The sequence below is a fragment of the Nelusetta ayraudi genome, unplaced genomic scaffold (genome assembly GCF_046127955.1).
Source record: "Nelusetta ayraudi isolate G7.1 ecotype Tasmania unplaced genomic scaffold, CSIRO-AGI_Nayr_v1 ptg000006l, whole genome shotgun sequence".
NCBI classification, from domain to species: domain Eukaryota; kingdom Metazoa; phylum Chordata; class Actinopteri; order Tetraodontiformes; family Monacanthidae; genus Nelusetta; species Nelusetta ayraudi.
This window is the reverse complement of record NW_027466056.1, coordinates 1,224,242-1,246,968: the sequence shown is the minus strand read 5'-3', so window position 1 is coordinate 1,246,968 and position 22,727 is coordinate 1,224,242. Positions and strand designations below refer to the sequence as shown.

At 46.0% G+C, this 22,727-nt stretch overlaps 1 protein-coding gene across 1 annotated transcript; it reads right to left on the bottom strand.

Moving 5' to 3' along the window:
• Positions 1 to 14,889: 14,889 nt before the first annotated feature.
• On the bottom strand, positions 14,890 to 21,674 carry LOC142879970 (protein ELFN1-like). The gene is made up of 4 exons (XM_076013561.1): positions 21,149 to 21,674; positions 20,897 to 21,050; positions 19,958 to 20,124; positions 14,890 to 19,199 (listed from the first exon to the last, which is right to left on the bottom strand). The coding sequence occupies exons 1-4, from the start codon at positions 21,436 to 21,438 to the stop codon at positions 17,060 to 17,062; spliced, it is 2,751 nt and encodes a 916-aa protein (XP_075869676.1). The 5' UTR covers positions 21,439 to 21,674; the 3' UTR covers positions 14,890 to 17,059.
• Between the last annotated feature and the right edge of the window lie 1,053 nt (positions 21,675 to 22,727).

Here is a 22,727-nt window from a genome sequence, read left to right as displayed (position 1 = left end):
TGAATGTGAAACGCACCATCAGAAATGCTTCCTTAAATATCAGGCTTCCTTCAAAATTTTACACACTGAACTTTTAAGATCTTAGACGCAGACATTCAGTCTGTGCTGATGTGGAATTTAAATTTTCCAAAGCTGCTGTCAGGTTAGAGAGTTGCATAGGGACACGAGCAGGATTGGTGGGCAGCAGCAGTGCAAGAGGCTGTCGAGCGGAAGAAACAAGGTTTTTGGCTTAGCGGCCAAAGTATCGAGAGGCTGGCGAACAGCTCGGCATGTTTTATAAGAGTGCAAACTTGAATGATTGGATGATTTTGAGGAGTCGGTGCATTGGGATTGGCAGAGGAGATCCAAGGTCTCTGCTGGTGAAACTGACTGCCTGAAGCTAAACATGTCCAGCAGGGTAAAAAAAAACCAAAGGAAAAAAGAGCAAAGAACTCTCTGTCTTCACGGTCCCAACAGGACCTCCGCAGCTCTTCAGAGTATTACTGAGCTTGTTCAACAGCCACTAGCTGGCGGCAAAACACTTCTTGCTTGTGGTCACTTCAACCTACGCTTCACTCACTTTACCTGAGAGAATAAACGGCAGCCCAGCCGGGTTAGCGTAGCGTCTTCAGGTCTTGCGTCTTCAGAAGAGTGAGTTCAGGTCCAGCAACGTGAGCGCACGTCAGATAAAAAAAAGAAGCTTTTCACGTCATTGTTTAGACGTGGTCTCGATCTACAGACGATGGAAGGAAGGAATCCCCACTTTCCAGCTTCCATTCATCTCACTTCATTTCTGTCGTTCACTCGCTCCCCGTTGAACGCTAATTCTCTCCCAGCCACTCACCCTCATTCCAATCCCCACTCTTCACCACTCTTTTATTCATTCCTTTATCTTTATTTCAGCAACCCATCATCTCTCAGTCAAAAACAATTAGTACATCCCCTGATATCACATCAAGTATGAATGAGGTGGTGGAATGAAGTTGAGAATGCCAAAGCCGAGCCTTAAAACCCAGCGCACACCAGGCTGAACCCAGCAATAATCAATCTGTTTTATAAGGTGTCCTTTAAAGAAATAGCAGGTCAATTACAAAGCAATTCTGTTCTTTTAAAGGGTACATTTTTGTGGCCATTTCCAGATCCAGATTCAACAAATAGATTTTTGTGCTCTCCCTCCAACAATAAACAAGGTTTGTTTGGTCAAAAACTCCTCGTTTGAGCTGTGAAAGCCTTAAAAAAAAAACAGCTTTTTCTCCCATTCTCTCCCCTGTTCCCCTACCTGGCAACTGCTGGTGTTTCAAAGAGGGGAAGCTCAACTTTGGCCTCAAAATGCAATTCCTCCACTTATTTGTAGGTCTTTTTTTTTTTTTTTAAAGATTAAAAGTCAGGAGAAACACAAAAATGCACTCCTTTCTGCTTGGCACATAACACTTAAACATATACAGCAGACACTATCACTATATACTATCCAGCGCCAGTGACACCACTGGAATAAGTACATTTACACACAAAATAGAGAAGATTCTTTTTCTCATATTCAAACTAATATTGTGAATTTAGCAGCAGGGCCTCCTTACGCCCACGAAAAAAAAATCCTCCACCAAAAAACACGAGTATTAAATACAACGTAACTATTATCTTAAAAATTATTTTTCACTTCATTCAATATAGTACATTTGATATTTTCTCTTATCTACTTGAGCCAACTGTGACATTCACATCAGTCCTGAAAACACGTTATCCAATCAGAATTGTCAGAATCTATCGAGACCCAGTCAGGTAACTCATTCATTGGTTTTGGGCTTTATGAATCCAGGGTAAGTGTCTGTCTGTCTGTCTGTCTGTCTGTCTGTCTGTCTGGCTGGCTAAAGTTAATGTTGACCAAGGTTGTTTGTTGTGGAGATGTTACTGAGGTCTTTCAGCAATAAGTAAAAAAAAACAAAAACAATCTTCTGTTTTAATGTTATTTAATGACATGAACACAGATCAAGTCAGTGGTGAACACAATCACTTTTCGTTTACACCCACTGTTTTGTTTTAATTTTCACACATATGCACTTCAACCTTCACGACTGACAACAGAAACTAGTGTGATGGGTTTAATGGGAGTTATGGTAATAGATGTTTTACATCAATAACAATTAGTGGTAGTCACATCAAAAACACTGATGAAAAAGAACCCCAACATAATTAAATAATCCATTGCTTTATTATTGAAAGCACTCCAGGTTAATGACTAAGTGCGCTGCCTGTACTTTGAATCTCAGTGAAAGTTTTTCCTTTAAAAAAAACTTCCTTGTGAGACTGAAGTCTTTCCCGTCACGCTTGGCTTGGCTCTGCCATTTCCATTTCTGTGATGTAACTGAGTTTGCTGAGACATAGAAGTTGAAAATAGAAATCCATCACTTAAGAAACTTGGACGACACGTGTGATTGTCACTTCATTACACACCTGTAATTTAAAGGTCTGGATGTGACAAACAAATGGCCTTGTGATTCCAGCAGACTTCCTGCTACGAGGAGAGTGTTGAGCTGCAGCGTGAAGGCGGTTTGTCTCCAGTGAACTGGCAGCTCGTCCCGGGTGTAACCCCAAAGGCCGCTGCTGCCACAGGCTCCGAGATCACTGGCCATCACCACTGGCCACCACTGGCCACCACTGGTCACCCCTGACCGCCCCTGACCACCACTGGCCACCACTGACCACCATTGGCCATCACCACTGGTCACCCCTGACCACCACTGGCCACCACTAGTCATCACTGGCCACCACCACTGACCACCACTGGCCACCCCTGACCATCACTGACCACCACTGGCCACCACTAGTCATCACTGGCCACCACCACTGACCACCACTGGCCACCCCTGACCATCACTGACCATCACTGGTCATCACTGGCCACCACCCCTGACCACCACTGACCACCACTGACCACCCCTGACCATCACTGGCCACCACTGGCCACCACTGGCCACCCCTGACTGTCACTGGCCACCGCTGTTCATCACTGGCCACCCCTGACCATCACTGGCCACCACTGGCCACCACCCCTGACCACCACTGACCACCACTGACCACCCCTGACTACCCCTGACCATCACTGGCCACCACTGGCCACCACCACTGGCCACCACTGGCCACCCCTGACCGTCACTGGCCACCGCTGTTCATCACTGACCACCACTGACCACCTCTGACCACCACTGACCACCACTGACCATCACTGACCACCACTGACCACCTCTGACCACCACTGACCACCTCTGACCACCACTGGCCACCCCTGACCACCCCTGACCATCACTGGTCATCACTGGCCACCACTGGCCACCGCTGTTCATCACTGGCCAGCACGAAGCTCCGCCGCTTTCTGCATTGTATTGAATCTGCACTGCTTTTAGTGGAATAATGTTTCATTATTATTTGTTACTCTCAATATGAAATATATGGCTTAACCAAAGACGTGTGCGTGCTGTAACTGATATCAGAGTAATAAATCTTTACCTTGTAAAAAAGCACCAGTGCTGCATCATTAAAACGTGGGCGACTCTCCCTCATTAACTGCATGATTGCGTCTCTGCATCATAATCAGATACAAACTAATGCTGCGGCAGTGCCTGTCCAGTGGATACCCCAGCAAAAGGAATACATTTGGCGGGAGATGTTACAGGGCAATACATGGTGCCCGTGATGACGGCCCCACTGAGCAGCATCATTAACACATCTCTGCTCATTGGAACACTTTGGAGGAGAAGCTGGAACCCCCCTGCCCCCCCATACAGTATATATGGCAGTTGAGTGAGCCGCTGAGGGAGTGCAGACAGCCAGGTCTCCAGGCAGATCTTCAGTGCGGCCACCAGAGCAGCGGAGGAGTGACAGTTTGGCTAATTAAAGCACTTTTAATTTGCCCCGCCTTGATCTCCGGTCTCAGCCTCTGTTCAATGCAGGGGCCTGGTGGGCGTGTGCGGAGAAGCACGGCGTGTTTCAGACGCGCTCGACCACTTCGGCGTCACCTCCCGAGATCATTTGGAGAAGGTGAGCTGGTCGCAGGGAGGCCAAGCAACAAAACGACTGTGTCTTTAGCCTCCTTCACACTTTCTCTCCTCTCGTCTTTCATGCACCGTTTAAGTTTATAGAAATGTATAATAATAATTCAATGTAACGCCACACAAAAAAGCATTTATTTCTATACATCTACATGTTCATATTTATGTATGTCACACACTTATTGCGTGTCCTTCTGTATTTCTATTATTTGGATTATTTATTTAAAAATGTTTCTATATCTATACAATGAGAGCTTTGTGGTTCACCGTGCAACTCACTCTGGCCTCTCTGACTACTTTTCTCTCTCATTCTTTCCCCCCCTCTCTGTCTCCCTCGCTCTCTCTCTCTCTCTCTTTCTCTCTCTCTCCCTCTCTCTTGCTCCCTCTCTCTCTCTCTCTTTCTCTCTCTCTCCCTCTCTCTCTCTTGCTCCCTCTCTCTCTCTGTCCCCCTCGCTCTCTCTCTCTCTCTCTCTCTTTCTCTCTCTCTCCCTCTCTCTCTCTCTCCCTCTCTCTCTCTTGCTCCCTCTCTCTCTCTCTCTCCCTCTCTCTCTCTCTCCCTCTCTCTCTCTTGCTCCCACTCTCTTTCTTTCTCTCTCTCCCTCTCTCTCTCTCTTTTTTTTTCTCTCTCTCTCTCTCTTTCTCTGTCTCTCCGTTCTCTCTCTCACTCACTCTCTCCATCTCTCTTTCTCGCTCTCGTTTTCTCTCTCTCTCTCCATCTCTCTCTTTTTCTCTCTCCCTCCCTCGCTCTCTGTCTCTCTCCATCTCTCTCCTTTCGCTCACTCTCTCTCACTCTCTCTCTCTCTCTCTCTCGCTCCCTCCCTCCATTTTTTGTATTTCATTCTCACCCCAACTGGTCAAAGCAGATGAGCGCCCCCTGGAGCCTGGATCTGTTGATTGATTGATTGATAATTTGCCCATGTGATCCCACGGCATCCCACCCCTCATTGTGCTGCATCTGGCTCTGGATGTTGGGGTGCAAGCTCTCTTCTCACTTTCTCCTAATGAAAGCAGCAGCAGCAGCAGCAGTTGCAGCAGCAGCAGTAGCAGCAGTTGATCAGCTGGCGTCGCCAGTTTGTTACTAAATGTCCTCTTTTCAAAGAGAATGTAGTCTGGTGATGATACTGCTGCTGCTTATTTCCTCAATGTTGGGAAAACACCCCTCACTCACTCCTAGGAAGTGATACTGTCACACCACTGACCTACTGAGCGCTGCTCTTCACTCTCAGCCAGCTTTGACCTTTCCACAGCGCACTTTGCCCTACATGTGTACATTATTAATGCTACGTGGCCCTTCCCTCTGTGTGTGTGTGTGTGTGTGTGTGTGTGTGCTTGCTATGAGTCGTACAGCTTTAACATGTTTTTTTTTTAAGATGTATTAAAACTGTGGTGAGATTGCAGAGATGTTTCCCATGATCACTCTCTAACATCAGGCTCTATCAAAGCTCCTTCTGCTGGCTGGCTCTCGTCCCACTGTGATCTTTATTACAGAGACACAGAGTGGAAGTCTCCGGGTTTGAAAGAACGCCATTTCACAAAGACAACCCCGAGGGGTGCCAGGGAATTGAAAACTCTGAAAATGAGCAAAGAACTCCGTCTTTTGGTCCTCTTTTATCTTCCTTAGCCCCTCATTCAGCTCCTTCTGCCGCTTCTCTCCTCATATCTCCGCCGTCCTCCGTCCCCGCTGGAGGCGTCAGTCGCTGTAAATGCCACGTGGGGGAACGGAGCAAGGATGGTGTGCGGGGGGGGGGGTTATTGTTCCTGCCTTGGGGATGCCTCCTATCTTGTGCGTGGACAGACGTCAGCGCGGGACGGCTGTACAGTGAAGTGAGGAGACAGGCGGGACAGCGCGCACATAAAAGTGACAGATATTTTTGGCCACCGCAGCTCCGGCTGCGAGAGAGCGGCGGCAGGCTGGAGCTGCGGGCTCCCGCTGCAACCGCTTTGATGAGAGCGCGTTTAGAAAGGGCAGCTCTCGACAGCAGCGCCGCTCAAGTCGACATTGTGCTGCGGGAGGAAGCTGCATTAATACCAGCAGTTGTTTGGTTGCCCTTTTCAACTGCGCCGGTGGCTCCGGAACTCGGCTCGGCCCCGCTGCCCAGCGGCTGCAGCAACAACACAGGTGCTTAATGCGTCGTTCTGTAGGGATCACAGGTAACCTTTAACGTGGAGAGTTAATCAAATGTCATTTTGCGAGACACGGCGGTGCAGCGGTTAGCGCTTGCCACCTCACAGCAAGAAGGTTGTGGGTTTAATTCCCCGGGGCCTGGGGGCCTTTCTGTGCGGTAGTTTAAATGTTCCATCACCCCTAGAAGTGCACCAAACCCAAACAGCTAAACTTGGAAAGACCTCTCGAATACGAACTGGAAGGTTTTGACGCTCTCATGAGGAGGTTTTCCAGGTGTATCCATCGAGAGGTAGTTCGCTAAAGGATCACGGAAACACTTTTTTCCCAGAATATTTTTCACAAGTAATCAAAGAGAAAAATATAGGAACCATTCTTCAATGGAAACGCCTGCAAATCGCAATGGTGCTTTGTCCAAATTGTAGAAATATGGCTTTAATTTTTGTGAAAAACTGTCATGCAAAGGCAGAGAGTGGGAACGTGAGCCTGTGCAGTTGATCAGCGGGGTGGATGACCACCGTCGACGTTAACATTTAGCTGAGAGCGGCAGTGCTGAGTCAGCTGTGACCCACTGTCATGGCAACGCAGCTCCTGTGTCTGCCGGGGTCTCTCTCTCGGTTCTCCGGCTTCCTCACACGGTCCAAAGACACGCGTGTGAGGTGAACTGGGGAACTCTAAACTCTTTCCCATTGGTGTGTGTGTGTGTGTGTGTGTGTGTGTGTGTGTGTGTGTGTGAGTGTGAATGGTTGTTAGTGTTTCTGTGTGTCCCTGCGATGACCTGGCAGCTGGTGGTGTAACCCTGCTTTCGCCCCAAAACAGTTGTGATAGACTCCAACAGACCCCCGCAACCCTGAGTGCAGGAGATGGCAGGTATAGAAGATGGATGGACGGCTGGATGGATGATGGATGGATGGACGATGGATGGATGGATGGATGGATGGATGGATGGATGGATGGATGATGGATGATGGACGATGAATGGATGGATGGATGGATGGATGGATGGATGGATGATGGATGGATGGATGGATGGATGGATGGATGATGGATGGATGGATGGATGGATGGATGATGGATGGATGGATGGATGGATGGATGGATGGATGGATGGATGATGGATGGATGGATGGATGGATGGATGGATGGATGGATGGATGATGGATGATGGACGATGAATGGATGGATGGATGGATGGATGGATGGATGGATGATGGATGGATGGATGGATGGATGGATGGATGATGGATGGATGGATGGATGGATGGATGGATGAATGGATGGATGGATGGATGGATGATGGATGGATGATGGATGGATGGATGGATGATGGATGGATGGATGATGGACGATGGACGATGAATGGATGGATGGATGGATGGATGGATGGATGATGGATGGATGGATGGATGGATGATGGATGATGGATGATGGACGATGAATGGATGGATGGATGGATGGATGGATGGATGGATGATGGATGGATGGATGGATGGATGATGGATGGATGATGGATGGATGGATGGATGGATGATGGATGGATGATGGATGGATGGATGGATGATGGATGGATGGATGATGGACGATGAATGGATGGATGGATGGATGGATGGATGGATGGATGGATGATGGATGGATGATGGATGGATGGATGGATGGATGGATGATGGATGGATGGATGATGGACGATGGACGATGAATGGATGGATGGATGGATGGATGGATGATGGATGGATGGATGGATGGATGGATGGATGGATGGATGGACGGATATATCATTTTAGTTTTTGCGTGTTTTTACTGCATGTCCTTTATTTCCAAAGTAAATTGCCGCCATCAATAAAGACGGCTTTGCTGATACAGGGAATCGCAGAGAAGGCGCAGAACTGACGACTCACCCGTCGCTGGTTCAGTCACAACTGTTTGCTGTCTAAGCTGCCAAAACACTGAAGCCGTCTTCAGGAACCAGTTGATCTGTTTTCCCACACAAGTCATTTGTCATTGACCGTGTGACAAGGAACAGCTTCCTGTTTGGAAATGAGAGGGCTGTTCATACTCTGCTGCCAATGCACACAATGAAAATTGAGCTTCTGGCCTGCTGAGTTCACTTTATGCTTCAATTGGGTTTCTGTCGGGTTTGTTTTTCGATTTTGGAAATTTAATAAGAGCAATGTAACTCATTTTAAAACTTTTTGCATTAACTTGATTTGTTTGCACACGTTTCCAAAGCAAACAATTCAAACGCTTTCAGTTGCGCCTCTAGGGGTCGCCATGGCAAATTGATTCAAGTCATTAGTCCAGCATCCAGAACCTGGTTTGCACAAAAAAAAAATCCTTCATCATTCTGCAAAACATTCACCAAAAGCTGCTTTCTTAGACTTTTCTTTGTTTTTTTTTTTTCAAACATTCCTTGGAAAAAAGAGGGATGTGCACATTTCGATAGTTACCGTGTCGTTAGCGTGTAGTTACAGTGTAGGCCTGTAACAATTCTTTCCGTACCATCAGCGGCCAACATGTTATTACGAGTCCTGGCACTTTTTCTGAGAAAAAACTGTGTTTGCTAGGGTTCTATGCACGCCGCTGTTTGTAACTGTTGGCTGTGGAGAATTGGTTGCTGCTTGGCAAGTATTTCTGAAAGGAAACATCCAAAATATCTGATTTTTTGTTATTGCCTCAAGAATCCAAACGTGATATCCAGTAAGCACCTATCAGGTTTTTGACATTTTCACTCCCATCGTGTTCATAGAGGAAGTTAAAGCCAGTCGATTCTTTTCCATTTACAGTCTGCAGCTTTAGACACGATTGCAACTGTAATATATTCCATGCGGTGTACAACAACGGCGAGTCTGGGAGATGTGTGGTGTCACGCTGGGGTTGGACGCGCCAAATGTGCCTGCTCGGGGCTAAACAGACGAGAGATAAAGGCTGCGGAAGGGCAGCGAGAGTGGCGGGATTCTGAAGGGCGCGTCCTCGCTGATAAGCTCCCACCGCCAGCATCCACGGCCACTTGGACTGGCAGCAATTCCAAGATAAGGTGTAATAAACCCCACACGTCTGTGTACTGAAGTTGAACATCAGGAATCGGATTGGACCACAGCAGAATTGCTACGGCGGCGTTATGAGTACCAGTAGTATTAAATATGTATTATTTAGATTTTATACATTTATAATAATTAAAAAAAACATTTTTTTTTTTAGAGAGAAAGAAAACACAAAGCAACTCTCAGTTCAAATGAATGCCCCAATGTTTGACATATTTCCTGCCGCTGATGCCACAGAAGGCTCATGTTTACTGACCTGGAGATTATTTTTGTTATGCAAAGGAAGTCAGGTTCAGTAAATACATTCTGCTTTTTACGTTGCACTGCATTGAATTGGTGAAAATGTTTTGCGCCCGTGGCGACTCCGTCTCCCTTGATTTATCACAGGTCCATAAAAACTGATTCACAGGTGCCAGTCGTTGATTGAGAGCTTTTAATCTAAGACCATTGTCTCATGGTCCAGGTCCTTCAACACTCCGATGTGATATAAATGCCACCAGGAACAAAGTCAAGTACGTCATAGGATGCTGTAAAATGTTAAAAACGGCGAACGAGACCAAAAAATTGTAAAAATGTTCCGCTAACGTTAACACTAAGATCAATCATAGGATAAAAACGCAGTGGCTGCGAGTTGCAAGTTGGGTGCAGGCACCAAAAGACTGGGTTTCCTCCAAAGGGCTCTTCAATGGTTTGTTCGATAGACCAGACCACTGACAATTTTTCAAACCCCCCTCATTTCCTGCTTGCGGCCCCAACATTTCAGTATGGTGTGGAGTCCCTAAAGCGAGGCACACTCACACACACACACACACACACACACACAATCAATGTCACTTCAGTGATTTTGTCCAGTCTTGAGAAAAAGCTCCCTCCAGAGCTGCTGGGACATTATACAGAAGAATGCCACGGCTCTGTGGAGGAACATGTTTTTGGAAAAGCACCAGTTGATCTTCTCCTGCTTCATTTCCACCTGCTAGAAATCAAAGATTCTCACTGAATTCCTCCTGAAGCCATCAACCTGCCCACACACCAAATAAAAAGTGTAAACAAGTGACATAAAATAAATTATAAATACAATAATGGATAAGGCATCTGCATTTGTAGTTGACTGCCACTTTATCAACATTCATTTTTTTTTTTTAATTTTGCTTTGTTCCCAAAATTATAAGTGCTATGAAATGAAGGGGGGGTTGTGGAGTTAAAAGGAGGAGCTGCCGCTGTGTTTGTTTCAAAGAAGAACTTACCGCTTTACACGCAATAAAACTGCAGGAAGCTTCAGCGCAAAATTGGATGGTGTAACAATATAGGAAATAGCTGCGTGGGTGAAAAGTGCTGTTAAGTCTCCTTCTTGTCAGTAAAAGTAGCCTGGATTCTAGATGATGTTCAAGCTTTGACCTCTCCTGCTGAAAACGACTTGAAATTGCTGGAAATGTACATTGTCAAAGCTGTAATGACAAAACACTGCAAAAAAATAAATCCTAAATTCAACAATAGTAGAATTTCTGCAGTTTCCGAACACTTTTCCATCCTATCTAAAAAAAAAATAAAAGATGAATTGAAATACTCTGACTAAAGAGAAAATCTTTCAGGACAAGTTGATGATTACCTTGTTATATATTTTACATTTACTTTCAACTGTTGTATGTAAACCAGAGTCTTTTCATTCAACTGTAGTGACGTTGTTATACACTTTACTATAGTGGAGAGAGATTTTAATTGTCCAAATCTTCATGTTTTTCTTCTTTGAATTTTGCAAACTGCGCAAACAACCGGTTGAGCCAGTTTGCTGAACTGCTTTTCCTATTCTGTCACCGCTCAGACACTCGGCTGAAACTCCAGATTTGTTTCTCTGTTTAAAAGACATTTAATCACACTTGTATCTGCGACGTCTCGTGTCTGTCTGGATTGTCAAAGTAGGATCGTTGCGCTAAATGGCAGCTGCCCTCAAACGGAAACGAGATGCTGGCTGCGTTTCCATGAACCCTAGAATTGCACTGGTGATGGAAACATCTCCACTTGGAAAAACCTCTCGAATGTGGCTGAAAGGTTTTGAGGCTCTCATCGTGAGGAGGTTTTTTTTTTTTCACGTATCTATATAGAGGAATATAGCAAAAGTGTCATGGAAACACTTTTTGTATTTACACGTCAGCGGATGTGACGGAACATTTTTTTTTATTTTTTACAAGTAATCGAAGAGAAAAATATAAGAACCGCTCTTGGCAGCAAACAACATGGAAATGCAGATTTATGGCAAAGTGTTTAGTACCTCCGTCCTCCTCACGGTGGCGCCTCGCGGGACGAGATTTGACGAGGACTACGGCTTCTGCGCTCCGCACCGTTCAATGGAAACACCTGCACATCCTAACTGTGCTTTGTCCAAATCTTTTAGAAACGCGCCTTTTATTTTACCATCACGAAAGCGCAGCTGTTGGGAATGTCGGCTTGCGCAGTTGATGGGCGAGGTTGACAACCGCCGTTGAAACGCACGTTAACATTTAGCCGAGAGCGGCGGTGCCGAGTCAAAGAGCTCCACTGCGGACTCGTGTTTCAATCAAACAAAGCCCAGAGCGCCCGCCGCTGCTTGCTTTGCCTTCACTGTGTTGCTCAAATACAGGACACGATACAATACACACAGGAGACAAAACACCTGAGCGCTGACAACCCCAACTGTCCTGAATGAGCTTCCATCATTCAACTCGGTTTGAAAGATCCCCTTTCCCCCCCCCTCTTTCCTCGCATTTGGCATTTTACGCTTTTTCAATGCACGGTTTCATCAGTGAGTTCGACAGGATGTGATCAAATGCAAATGAGTTGATGAATGCACTGCCACCTGGGAGAATGGAGTTGTTGACAAGCGCTTGATGACCTGAATGTAACTGGCCCTCAAACAGTTGTGGCTCAGAGATGATTGGTCAGGTCCGAGGTTCTACGGCAGAGGCCTGCAGCCGCCTGCCTGCTGTGGTTCTGTTGCCTTGTGCAAGTAAATAACTGCAGGCTATTCTTTATGGCATAAAAGAGGAATAATGATAATGGATGAATGATTACATGTTGACAGCTTGTCATGGCTCAACGTTTGAGGTTTTAAACTTTAGAATTCTACATGATAAAATCTTCAAGCGTCAGACCTGAATCATTCATTCATTCATCTTCTATACCCGCTTATTCCTATTCAGGGTCACGGGGGTCTGCTGGAGCCTCTCCCAGCTGTCTTAGGGCGAAGGCAGGGTGACACCCTGGACAAGTCACCACTTCATCGCAGGGCCACATAGAGACAAACAACCATTCACACTCACATGCACACCTACGGACAATATAGAGTCTTCAGTTGACCTCACATGCATGTTTCTGGAGTGTGGGAGGAAGCCGGAGAACCCGGAGAGAACCCACGCAGACACAGGGAGAACATGCAGACTCCACACAGAAAGGTCCCGGGTCCGGGCCCCGGAATCGAACCCATGACCTTCTTGCTGTGAGGCGGCAGCGCTGACCACTGCGCCACCGTGTCGCCCAAGACCTGAATCAAACAAGGATTCACTTTTTGAACCTCAAATCTATGTGAGATGATTATTTAAAAAAAAAACTGCTTGCAAATGTTGAGACTTACATTGGTAGTAGCCACTGTAAACTCACGACACACTTCCCCCCTACCCCTGTTAGCATATATTCCTTTAATGCTTTTTGCTTGTTTTCAATGTGCAAACGAATGCTGCTGAAATTCCCTTCTGTCATTTTTTTCCCTTGATCCCATTTGAAGGCCGTACACCAGTTTATGACTGGTGGCAAACTGGAGCAGAAGTTGAAAACTGATTAAGTCGAAAACATTTTTGGTAAATGCATTCTTTTTTTCTTATTATAGAAAAACAATGAAGACAGATGGGAAAATAGACTAAATAAATCAAAATATTTTCATAGGTAGGTTTGTTTTGAGTTATTAAGCCCATCATGCAGTCAGAAGTGAAGTAAAATAAGCATTTTTAAAGTATCCTCTGATTTGATATGAAATTGTATGGACGGAGTACGGACTTGAATCCACCACCAAGCTGCACCAATGCCAATGAGAGCCCCTCTGTATTTTCTGACCTTCTTTATTATTATTGTTCAGCAGATTGTTATTTCACTTCATAAACACTGTACTGTCCTTCCTATGCTGGAGCGTCTCCAGAACTGCGATTCTAACAGTTTTCAGTGAAATGACTTCGTTCAGAGTTTTAATACGGCGGCCTGTTAAAATTACTGGGACGGTTCGATGGACAGCGATGGTTCTGTAAATTGTTTATAAATGTAACCGACACAGATTTCTAAAAACACTCACAATTTACATGACAGATGTCGATAACCAGACACCATTAGAAACACATTAGAAAAACGTCCACCGACTCGTCGTCTGAATAGAAATATTCACTCAACCACCGTTTGGGATGTTAAATGAAAGTCCTGAGTGCGTTAAAAACATCTGGCGTTCGTGCAGGTTCTCCAGGAAGAGGAGACAGTGAAAAGAAAGGCTAATTTATTGTGCTCATTTTAATGTTTGTTTGTTTTTTTGTTTTTTTTTGACAAGAAAATAAGGAAAGAAAGCATCTGAGAGATCCAGTGGGAGAAGGTTCTCTCGCTCCTTCTCTCTTCTTCCCTCTTGCTCCTGAGTGAGTCACTGGAGTAAAGCGCGACGCCAAGCTCCCGCCGGTGATTTCCTCGCTGCATGCTCCCGTCGTCACTTCTGTCCGTCTTTCCCGGGCTTCCTCGTTTCCGCAAAAAAAAAAAACACACAGTTTTCTCTCCGTCACGCTTCACAGAGTAGCAGCGGCGCTGATCAGGGTCACTGTCGACGGGGTCACCTCGACCGCCAGCTCGTTGTTGGGCAGCGTCCCGGTGAGCTCTGCTACTCTCTCTGACACGTGATCGTAAATTCAGGCCATTGTTGTTCATAAGCACAATGGAAAAGGAACCAAAAAACACAGTCGTTAAATACATCGCTACATTAATATCATCGTTACTGAAAGAATGCTCAAGTGAGACTGAAGAATCAAGTGTTTTTAAAAAGAAAAAAAAAAAAAACTCCAGTCAGGAAAGTGGATGTTAAGAAACCGTGTTGCTGTTCACCTGTCAGAGTCATGATCAAGTTGAAAAGATGAGAGAAAACTGAACTTTTTTTTTTTTTTTTTTAAGGCTGCTTCTGAGTTAAAGCCATAATCTGGGTCGAGTTAAGAGCAGCGAGTGTTGAGTTTTTCTTTTGAGAGGTACCGCGTCGTCGTCGCTGCTCACTTGGAAAGAAAGAAGAAGTGTCTTTTTCACACATCCACGTGTGTTTCAGAGTAACAAAGAGCTGTTGTGACGTCAAGGACCCACGATTATGGCTTTAACACAACAAAATGACTTGAGCGTTCTCAACTCCTAACAACAATAATAATAATAATAATAATAATCTTTTCATTCACCCCCCAAATGTTTCATTGTTTCCCAGTGAGCTTTGTGTTGTTTTCAAAGTCAAATCTATTTCAGTCCAGGAGCAAAGTGGCTGTGATTCACTTAGTACACGCGTTGAAATTCTTTGTCAACACTGTGACTGCAAACTGCTTTGAGAATTTGCAAATTTCATCCAATTGAAATATTTTTTGACTTCAGGCTGGTTTGCAGTCTTCTCGCATGACTTGTGAACAGAATGAATTCCTGTTTTTCTCACATCCCCCCCCCCCTCCCTCAATCAATGTCTCATTAACACACGAATGATGCTAATTAATTTTACAGTAACACCTGTTATATCAAGAAGCTTTTTCAGATAAAATCCTGTAATACAGCAAAATCACAAAGCTATTTCTTTAGCCTGCAGTGGTTGTTTGTGGCTTCTTCTTCATGTTGGCCTTCTTGTGAACATTTCATTCACTATCCGACAAAAACTGTCCTGTGAGAAAATGTCCAGGGTGGGGGCAGAATGTATTTTCACAAGTCAAATATTTCTTCTTTTTTTTTTCTCTCTCTGAAATTCATGAACACGGGCGGCCATCTGGATAGTTTTCTGTCAGAGTGATTATGAACCTGTACATCTGAACCCCCCCCCAAAGAATAAAAATAAAATAAAATAAAAATCCAGCTGGTTAACAGTATAAATTTTTCAAAGAGTACATTCATCTATGTGTGGTCTTTAGGATGTGCGCAGGAGTACACGTAAACGCGTGTAACTGTTAAGGTGATGGTGGAGAATTGGTTCGGGCCGGGTCAGGAACGGAGAAGATTCAATTTACTACCACAGTACTTTGGTCATAAGAAAATGATTGGCAAAATAGAATGGGAGCAGTAAGCCAATGGTGGTGGATCGTTTTGTGCAAAGTGGTCTTTGTTTGGCAAACCCACGTGTGCGGATGCAGAGGACGAGAGGTCTGTCGACGTTAGCGTTCAGAAATAACCTCAAATGCTCATTTGTGGTTAATCGGTTGGCACAGTGGCACCACAGTGGAACCAGGAAAACACAAGCAACGAAAAACCAGGGAGGAGACCAAAAAGAAATGGGTTGTTGCGAAAGCACAGTGAGTCTACAGTGTGTCGGGAGCTGAGTGCTTCAGGTCTTTTCCTAGGAGTCGTTTTTTTTTTTTTTTTTGATTTTGAACAGTGCAGATAGGTTCCCTCTGGGGAATTTGAAGACATTCATTTGAAGATCATTTTTTTTTTCTTCTTAGTTTTCAAAATCAAAAAACATTGAACTGAATGTGAGCAGGTAAGGTAACTAAATCAGGACTCTAGTTTCTAAAAAGTCTGAAAGATTTCAAAACCCATGTTGTACAAACAAAACAGTCACCTCTGTTGCAAATATAGAACTTCTCTCTCACATCTGTACAGCGCCGCCTCTTTAGGAGGAGCACGAGGAGCAGGTGGAGCAGGTGGAGTGGGGCTTCACCAAGAGAAAATACTTTGTTTTCAGCTCAGTGCAAAGCACATTCCTCTTAGTAGAAAAGAAGAAGTCAAAGGTCCCGCCTGCCACTCAGTTCACCTCCACTGGTGTGCACCTCTCGGCCCAGATGTTCAAAATTGTCAAAACAACTCACACGACATAGCCATGCCATATCCAAATAATTGAGTAGGAGGAGCATAGCAATAATAAGACCAGTAATGTAATAAGAATAATTAGGAACGATAACATATTTCATTTCCCCTTTTAAATTGTGTATATAAAATCTGTGGCAAGGAGAAGTTGGTACACAGTAGGATGTCAATCATCCCTCTCATTGATTTGGCACATTATACTCACTCTTTGGTGAGAACCACCCACTCATTCTCAGCACTGAAGAATTTAAATGTTGCCCGACAACCCATCCAGTCATTGTGTTGACTGGAGTGCCTCATTGTCACAGCGTTGGGCTTTCCAGAGGGATCATGGGCAGGTTTTCCAAACGTTATCCCAAGGCTGAGTGTCTGATGGAGGCAGAGCAGAAACGTAGCTGCACTGCCCGGGACGGCTTGTCCGGCAACATTTAAGGTTTCCGTGTATTCATGTTCTTTTTCTCTTTTTCTTCATTCAAAACTTAGTAGAAATAGCTACATATGTCAGAGCTATGATCTCATTACATTACAAAAGGTAAATCAGTCTATCTATTAGTTATGATTCTTCATTTTTCAATATAACATATAATTCTGGTCCTCTATGTACTTAGAAGCAAAGGCTCGGTTTATGTTTATGATTTGGTGTGTGTGTGTGTGTGTGTGTGTGTGTGTGTGTGTGTGTGTGTATATGTGTGCGTAGGCCTATACCTTTATTTTTTCTGTAATTCCTCTCATGTGGTGCGTATGTATTTACAGATCATTTTCTGTGAATGTGTTGCGATGTTGTATGGGTACGGTGTTGGTGTATTCCATCCTGGAGGTTTTTGGGGTCACCAGATGCGGTATCAGATCTTCTGCTGAGCGGAGACGCCCTTCCAGTAGTCCAGTATGTCGTGAAGATCCTCGTCTTTTGCGAACTGAACCTTCCGCCGCAGAGCGTGTCCGGCGGCCACGTATCCCTCGTCCTCCATGGAGGCCTGCCGGTGTCTTTTTCGGTGGAGTTTGAAGCGCTCCCACAGCCCGAGGGTCGGAGTGCACAGGAGGCCCTCCTCTTCCTCGTCTTCCTCGGGGCTGGAGCAGTAGCTCAGGTTGTGGTACTGGGGCGAGAGCGGGTACTGTGGGGAGAGCTGGGAGTAGGCCATCTCCCTCTGCTTGGCCTGCCTGCCCAGGGTCAGGGGATCCAACACCGAGGGCTTTCGACCTCCGGGGTGGTGGTGAAGCTCCTGCAGGTCCTGCAGGTGCTGCTGGGAGCCGGGGTAGGAATGACGGTGTTCGTTGTAATGGCGTATCCGCTGGGCTTCGGCTCGAAGGATAGCTGCCGCTGGGGGGACGGTGCGAATGGCTTCCCCACCGCCGCCTTCCCGTTCTCCCCGCTCTCCTCGCTCTCCTCGCTCGCCCCTCTCTCCAGGGGAGGTCCGCTCTATGTAGCGGGTCTCTGACGAGTGGTAACCACCTTCTGAGCGGAATGAGCGCGGGCTCCGGGCGGAGCCTGGAGATGAGGAGGTGCTGGGCCTCTTGGAAGTTGGGGGGGCGTCCATGCTGTGGTGTCGCTGCAGTGAATGATGGTAGCTTCTCGCCCTCTCCTCCCTCCTGTCTCTTCCTCCCTTGTAGACGGGAGAAAGAAACTCGCTCCCCCTGTCAGCCCTCTCTACTTGCTCAGAGAGAAGCACAAGCTGTGGCTCTGCAGTGGAAACAGAACCTCCTCCGGCAGACGAGGGTGATTTGATCCCTTGTTGGAAAGAGGTGGACTCGGATTTGAGGGCGTCTATGCAGTTGTTGATGATCTGGTTTACTTTGTCAACTTCTTTAGCGATTGTGGAGATCTCTGCTACGGAACCCTGGGCATTTGCTTGGGGGGACATTTCTCTTTCCCGTTCCCGTTCTCGTTCCCGTTCTCGCTCTCGCTCTCGCTCCCGTTCCCGTTCCCTTTCCCTGTCAATGCCAGAACCTCTCACCTCCATGTAGTTCAGTTTGGCCGGCTTGTGTGGTGGTGTTTCTATCACCTCCTGCAGCTTATACGGATCGATCTCTCCACCCTCAGGAAGGTACGGCATTCTAGACAAACTGTCACCAGCGCCGAGCTTCTGGGAAACCGACCCTCCGCTTTCTCCCTCCATGTCCTCTTCTGCACCGTACTTAAGTTCTATCAGTGTCCTCTGAATCCTGCTCATCTTCCTCTCCTTCTCCTCCATGATTCTCCTCTTTCTCAGGCAGTGGACAATGAGGCCAAGGAAGAGTAGCATGCCAAACAGGCAGCCCAAAATAGTCATAATGTAGTGGGTGGCTGACGACTGATTGACTGCCTTCCCAGTCCCGATCCGGGGACCAGTAGATATGGTGAGACAGGTGTGGTTGAAGCGCAGAGAGTTCCGTATAGAAGCCACGCAGTACGTATAGTCAGTGTTTGGTTTCAAATTCTTTAGCTCAATATCTTCCCTCAGGTTTTTCAGAGTCTGGATGTCGGTGAAGAAGCTGTTGTTGTAAAGCACCAAAATGTACATTTTTCGGAATGGATGAGGAATCTGGACTGTTATCACCGCACTTGAATGAAGCACATACTTGATTGTCATGATTGGATTGGTGTCCGAGAAAATTGGGCTGAAGTTGGTGACCTCGTCCGGTGGTGTACCAGAGGCGCAGTCCTCCAAACCACAGGGAGAAGCAAAGTCTGGTGGTGGGGTAGTGAAGTCAGCCACACCGATGGAATAGAACGGTGTCACGCTGCCGTCATATGTGCATACAAGACTAAGCACATGCAGAGCATTGCGTTGGGTGGGCATTCGGGGGTTCTGGCTGAGGAGACTGTAGCCAAAGAATCCTGCAGGAGAGTCACAGACCATCCTCTCACTAGTCCTGTTGGGGAAGGCAGAGAGCCAGCGCAGGAAACCCAGCAGCTCACAGGAGCAGTTGAAGGGGTTGGTGTAAAGTTCACATGTGGTCAGCTTGGAGAGCCCCGTGAACAAACTACCGTCCAACACCTGGATCCTGAAAAAAGGGAATTCCGTTCTGTTCACATACATTTACATGTTGCACACTTGAACAGAAGCTCTTCATTTAATTGACTGAAATCAAACCTTCCTCTTAAATTGTTCAACATGCAATGCATCCACCAGTGGCGCTGTCAGGATGTGCGACTGACACTCTTTTCCTGCATGTTATTCCCCTAGCTGAGGTCATTTAAAACAATATAGGAAATGGGGCGCTGAAGTAATTCAAAGCAATATATTAACCTATAATGCATCATATATGAACCATTTCATGTTTTACTTCTTATACATTACAGCCCTAATTGATCTCATTGCTTATTTGCTGTCAGTTCTGCATGTAAGTCAAGAGAAATCAATCGGACCAGAACCAGTTTCAGTGCAAATAGCAAACAACTAGACTTTAGTGTTCCAGTTGAAAGGAATATTGGCTCTATTCAAAAACATGTTTGATATTTTCAGCTCAGGTGTGCTATATGTGAATCTATCCTGCAACTTAGCATCAAACAAGGCCTGACTTTTAACAGTAAAACATGAGTTTGTGCAATACTTTGGATTTAATTTACGTTTTTAAAATAAATGCATTATTTTTATAAATAGTGTTGCAATGGCGATGATCCAATTTGTAGATTCCCCCCCCCCGCACCCCCCAACCCCATTTTACGAACATTTAAAAATTTATCAGGAATTACCTAACATGTTCTATCTGTATATCTATTAACAGTTCACTCAAAAAGAATGATTACACCTTGTTGATACCTGTTCATGGATAGGTCAATATTCTCTATGTTGGGGCATTCCCAGAAGGTGTTGGGAGCGACAGCCTCGATGAGGTTCGCCTGCAGGTACAGATATTGCAGCTTGCCGAGGCCTCGCAGCATCCCCTCTGTCAGGTTCCTCAACTTGTTAAAACCCATCTGGAGAACCTGGTGAGACAAAGACAAGTGGGATTATTATAATCTCCGAAGAGCCAGCCAGCACCAGGGATCACTCACTGCAGGCTGGGAAAATACAGAACAAACAGATGACAGTTTTGCATAACTCGCGTTTGACTTGGTGTGCTGATCTACTGTAAGCCCCTGTTTTCTGCTGTGTTTATACGTTCACACTTTACCCCCTGGCTCCAGCAGCACGGGTAAACATGTAAACATGCCACTGATTATAGCCACATTCTGTTCAATTTGGTGAATAGTCTGCTGCCAGCATCATTAGGAATGCTGCTGAAATGAAAGAGAACTGTTAGTCAGTGCTGTTTAGCAGGAAGGTTGTGGGTTCGATTCCGGGCTGGGGGCCTTTCAGTTTGCATGTTCTGCCTGTGCCTGCGTGGTTTCTCTCTGGGTGCTCACACTTCCTCCCAACGTCCAAAAACATGCATATGAGTTGAATTGGCTCTGAATTGAGGTATGCATGTGTGTGTGTGTGTGTGTGAGTGTGAATGGTTGGTTTTTGATGTGGCCCTGTAATGAACTGGCGACTTGTGGCAAGGTGTAACCGCCCAATGGCAGCTGTGATAGGCTCCAGCAGGCCCTCGCAACCCTGAGTGCACAGAAGCAGGTGTAGAAAATGTGAGGATCCTGTGTGTAAATGTATGTTCTGAACGGGTAAGATACAATTTCTGCCTTAAACCGTCGTATGAACACATGGAACAATGAAATTGTCCGGCTGCCTGCAGGCAATATAGATCATGTTTTTACCCACCTGTAGATTGAATTGTGCTGAGAAGGCGCCGTCTTCCACGTAGCTGATGTCATTCTTGGTGAGGTTCAGGTAGGTAAGGTTTCCAAAGCGACTCAGGGAGGTGTAATGGACCGATCGTATCTTGTTCTCATTCAGCCTCAAGTCCACAATGGTGCTGTTGAGACAAGTGTGATGCAGAAGGCCGGCGCTGTCAGACAAACCGAGCACGGAAAGCACACGGGGCACGGCTTCCTCGTGACTTGAACCGCTTACCTGTTAATGTGGGCGGGAATGGCCTCGTAAGGCGGCTGGTTCATACTGCAGATGGCCAGCCAAACGAAGCCCTTCTCCCCTTCAATTAGCCAGCAGTCAGCTCTCACCACTGGCAACTGCATTAGGGGCAGCAGGACGAGCCAACAGAGGACTGAGCTGGCTGCGGGCAGAACCACTGATGAGCAACCTCCAGTCACACAACGCCCCTGACGTCTGTGTCCTGTCCTCTGGGCCATTTGGGATGCAGTCACAGTGTCCACTGGAGAGAGCTGACCACAGACGCTTGCCATCTAACATTTACTCATGCAGGCCCCTCCAAAAGGTGTGAGGACTCCTTTAAGGTTGGACGACTATATTGGGAGTGAGGAGTTCTTTGTCTCGGTCTGTTTAGCTTAAGGTACCAGCATGGTCAAAATATGTTAGCGTTTCCTCTCAGTTTGCCTCTGGACTGTGAACGAAACTGGGCACTAAATCAGTGAGGGAAACGCAGATTTAGAAAAGTACTCGCTGGCAGTGGGCGTGTCTACGTAAAGAGTACTTCTGGAGAACTGCGTCACATTTCATGAGTTAATTTGCACGTGAAAGTCACAGCTCGACTGTGACTGGTGTCAGACGAGGCGATCGGCATCTCCGATTGGTCAGGCACCTCTTTTCCTTCGTCCTCATTGCTTGATGAGAGAACTCGTCCCTGACAGAGAGGAGAGAAACGGAGAGGAGGTTGTTAGCCAAGAGGTGCTAATGAAATGGGCCGATTCATTCTGTGAGATAAAAACAAAACACACCCTTTGCAACGAGGGCTTGTTGTTTTGCACATGTCGTGCGTCCATGTGCACGCAAAGGCACACAAGCACATACTCATGTACTCATCAGAACTTTCACTTGCAGTCTAATTAGTGCACTCTAATTCATATAAAACTGTCCCTGCAATTCTCTCAACAAAGGAAAAAAACAACAACAAAAAAAAAAAAAAAAAAAAAAAAACACACCGCAGTGCTGCGATAACACAAACCTACACACACTTTCCACCACACCATAAGTCCCGGGGGCTTTGACGGGCCTGGCCGTTGCTCTGATACTGTATCTAATTAATTAATGTGCTCTAAATAAAACTTCCTGGGAAAACAGCTGATGTCTGATGAAAACAGGAAAGAGACAAGAGCAGGGAACACAGAGAGTCTCACACAGAAGCGTTGGAGTGGTGAGACAGAGCGGGAAAATGTGTACAAGAGGACAGGGAGCAGCATTTCACAGCAGAGAGCTACTGAAATGAAGCAAAGGGTGAAGTAGAAGGTGGGGTCAGGTAGAAACGAGCCAGTTATTCTGTGAGAACTTGTACGCTGGGAAGAGAGTTGGATGCTAAAGTGGCTCTGTCTGCGAGCCCGCCTGTCTGTCTGTCTCCAGCGTCAATTCTCATTGGGCTCAACAGGAAAAGCAGCACGCAGGAGGTAACGCGATGCAGTGAAGATTTAGGAATAAACTAGTCGGCAATTTCACAATCATCTATTGGCTGCATACCGTTTCATTCTTAATAATCCAGTAAGGGGCCGTGAGGTAGAGCTGCGATTTTTAATCTTTTTTT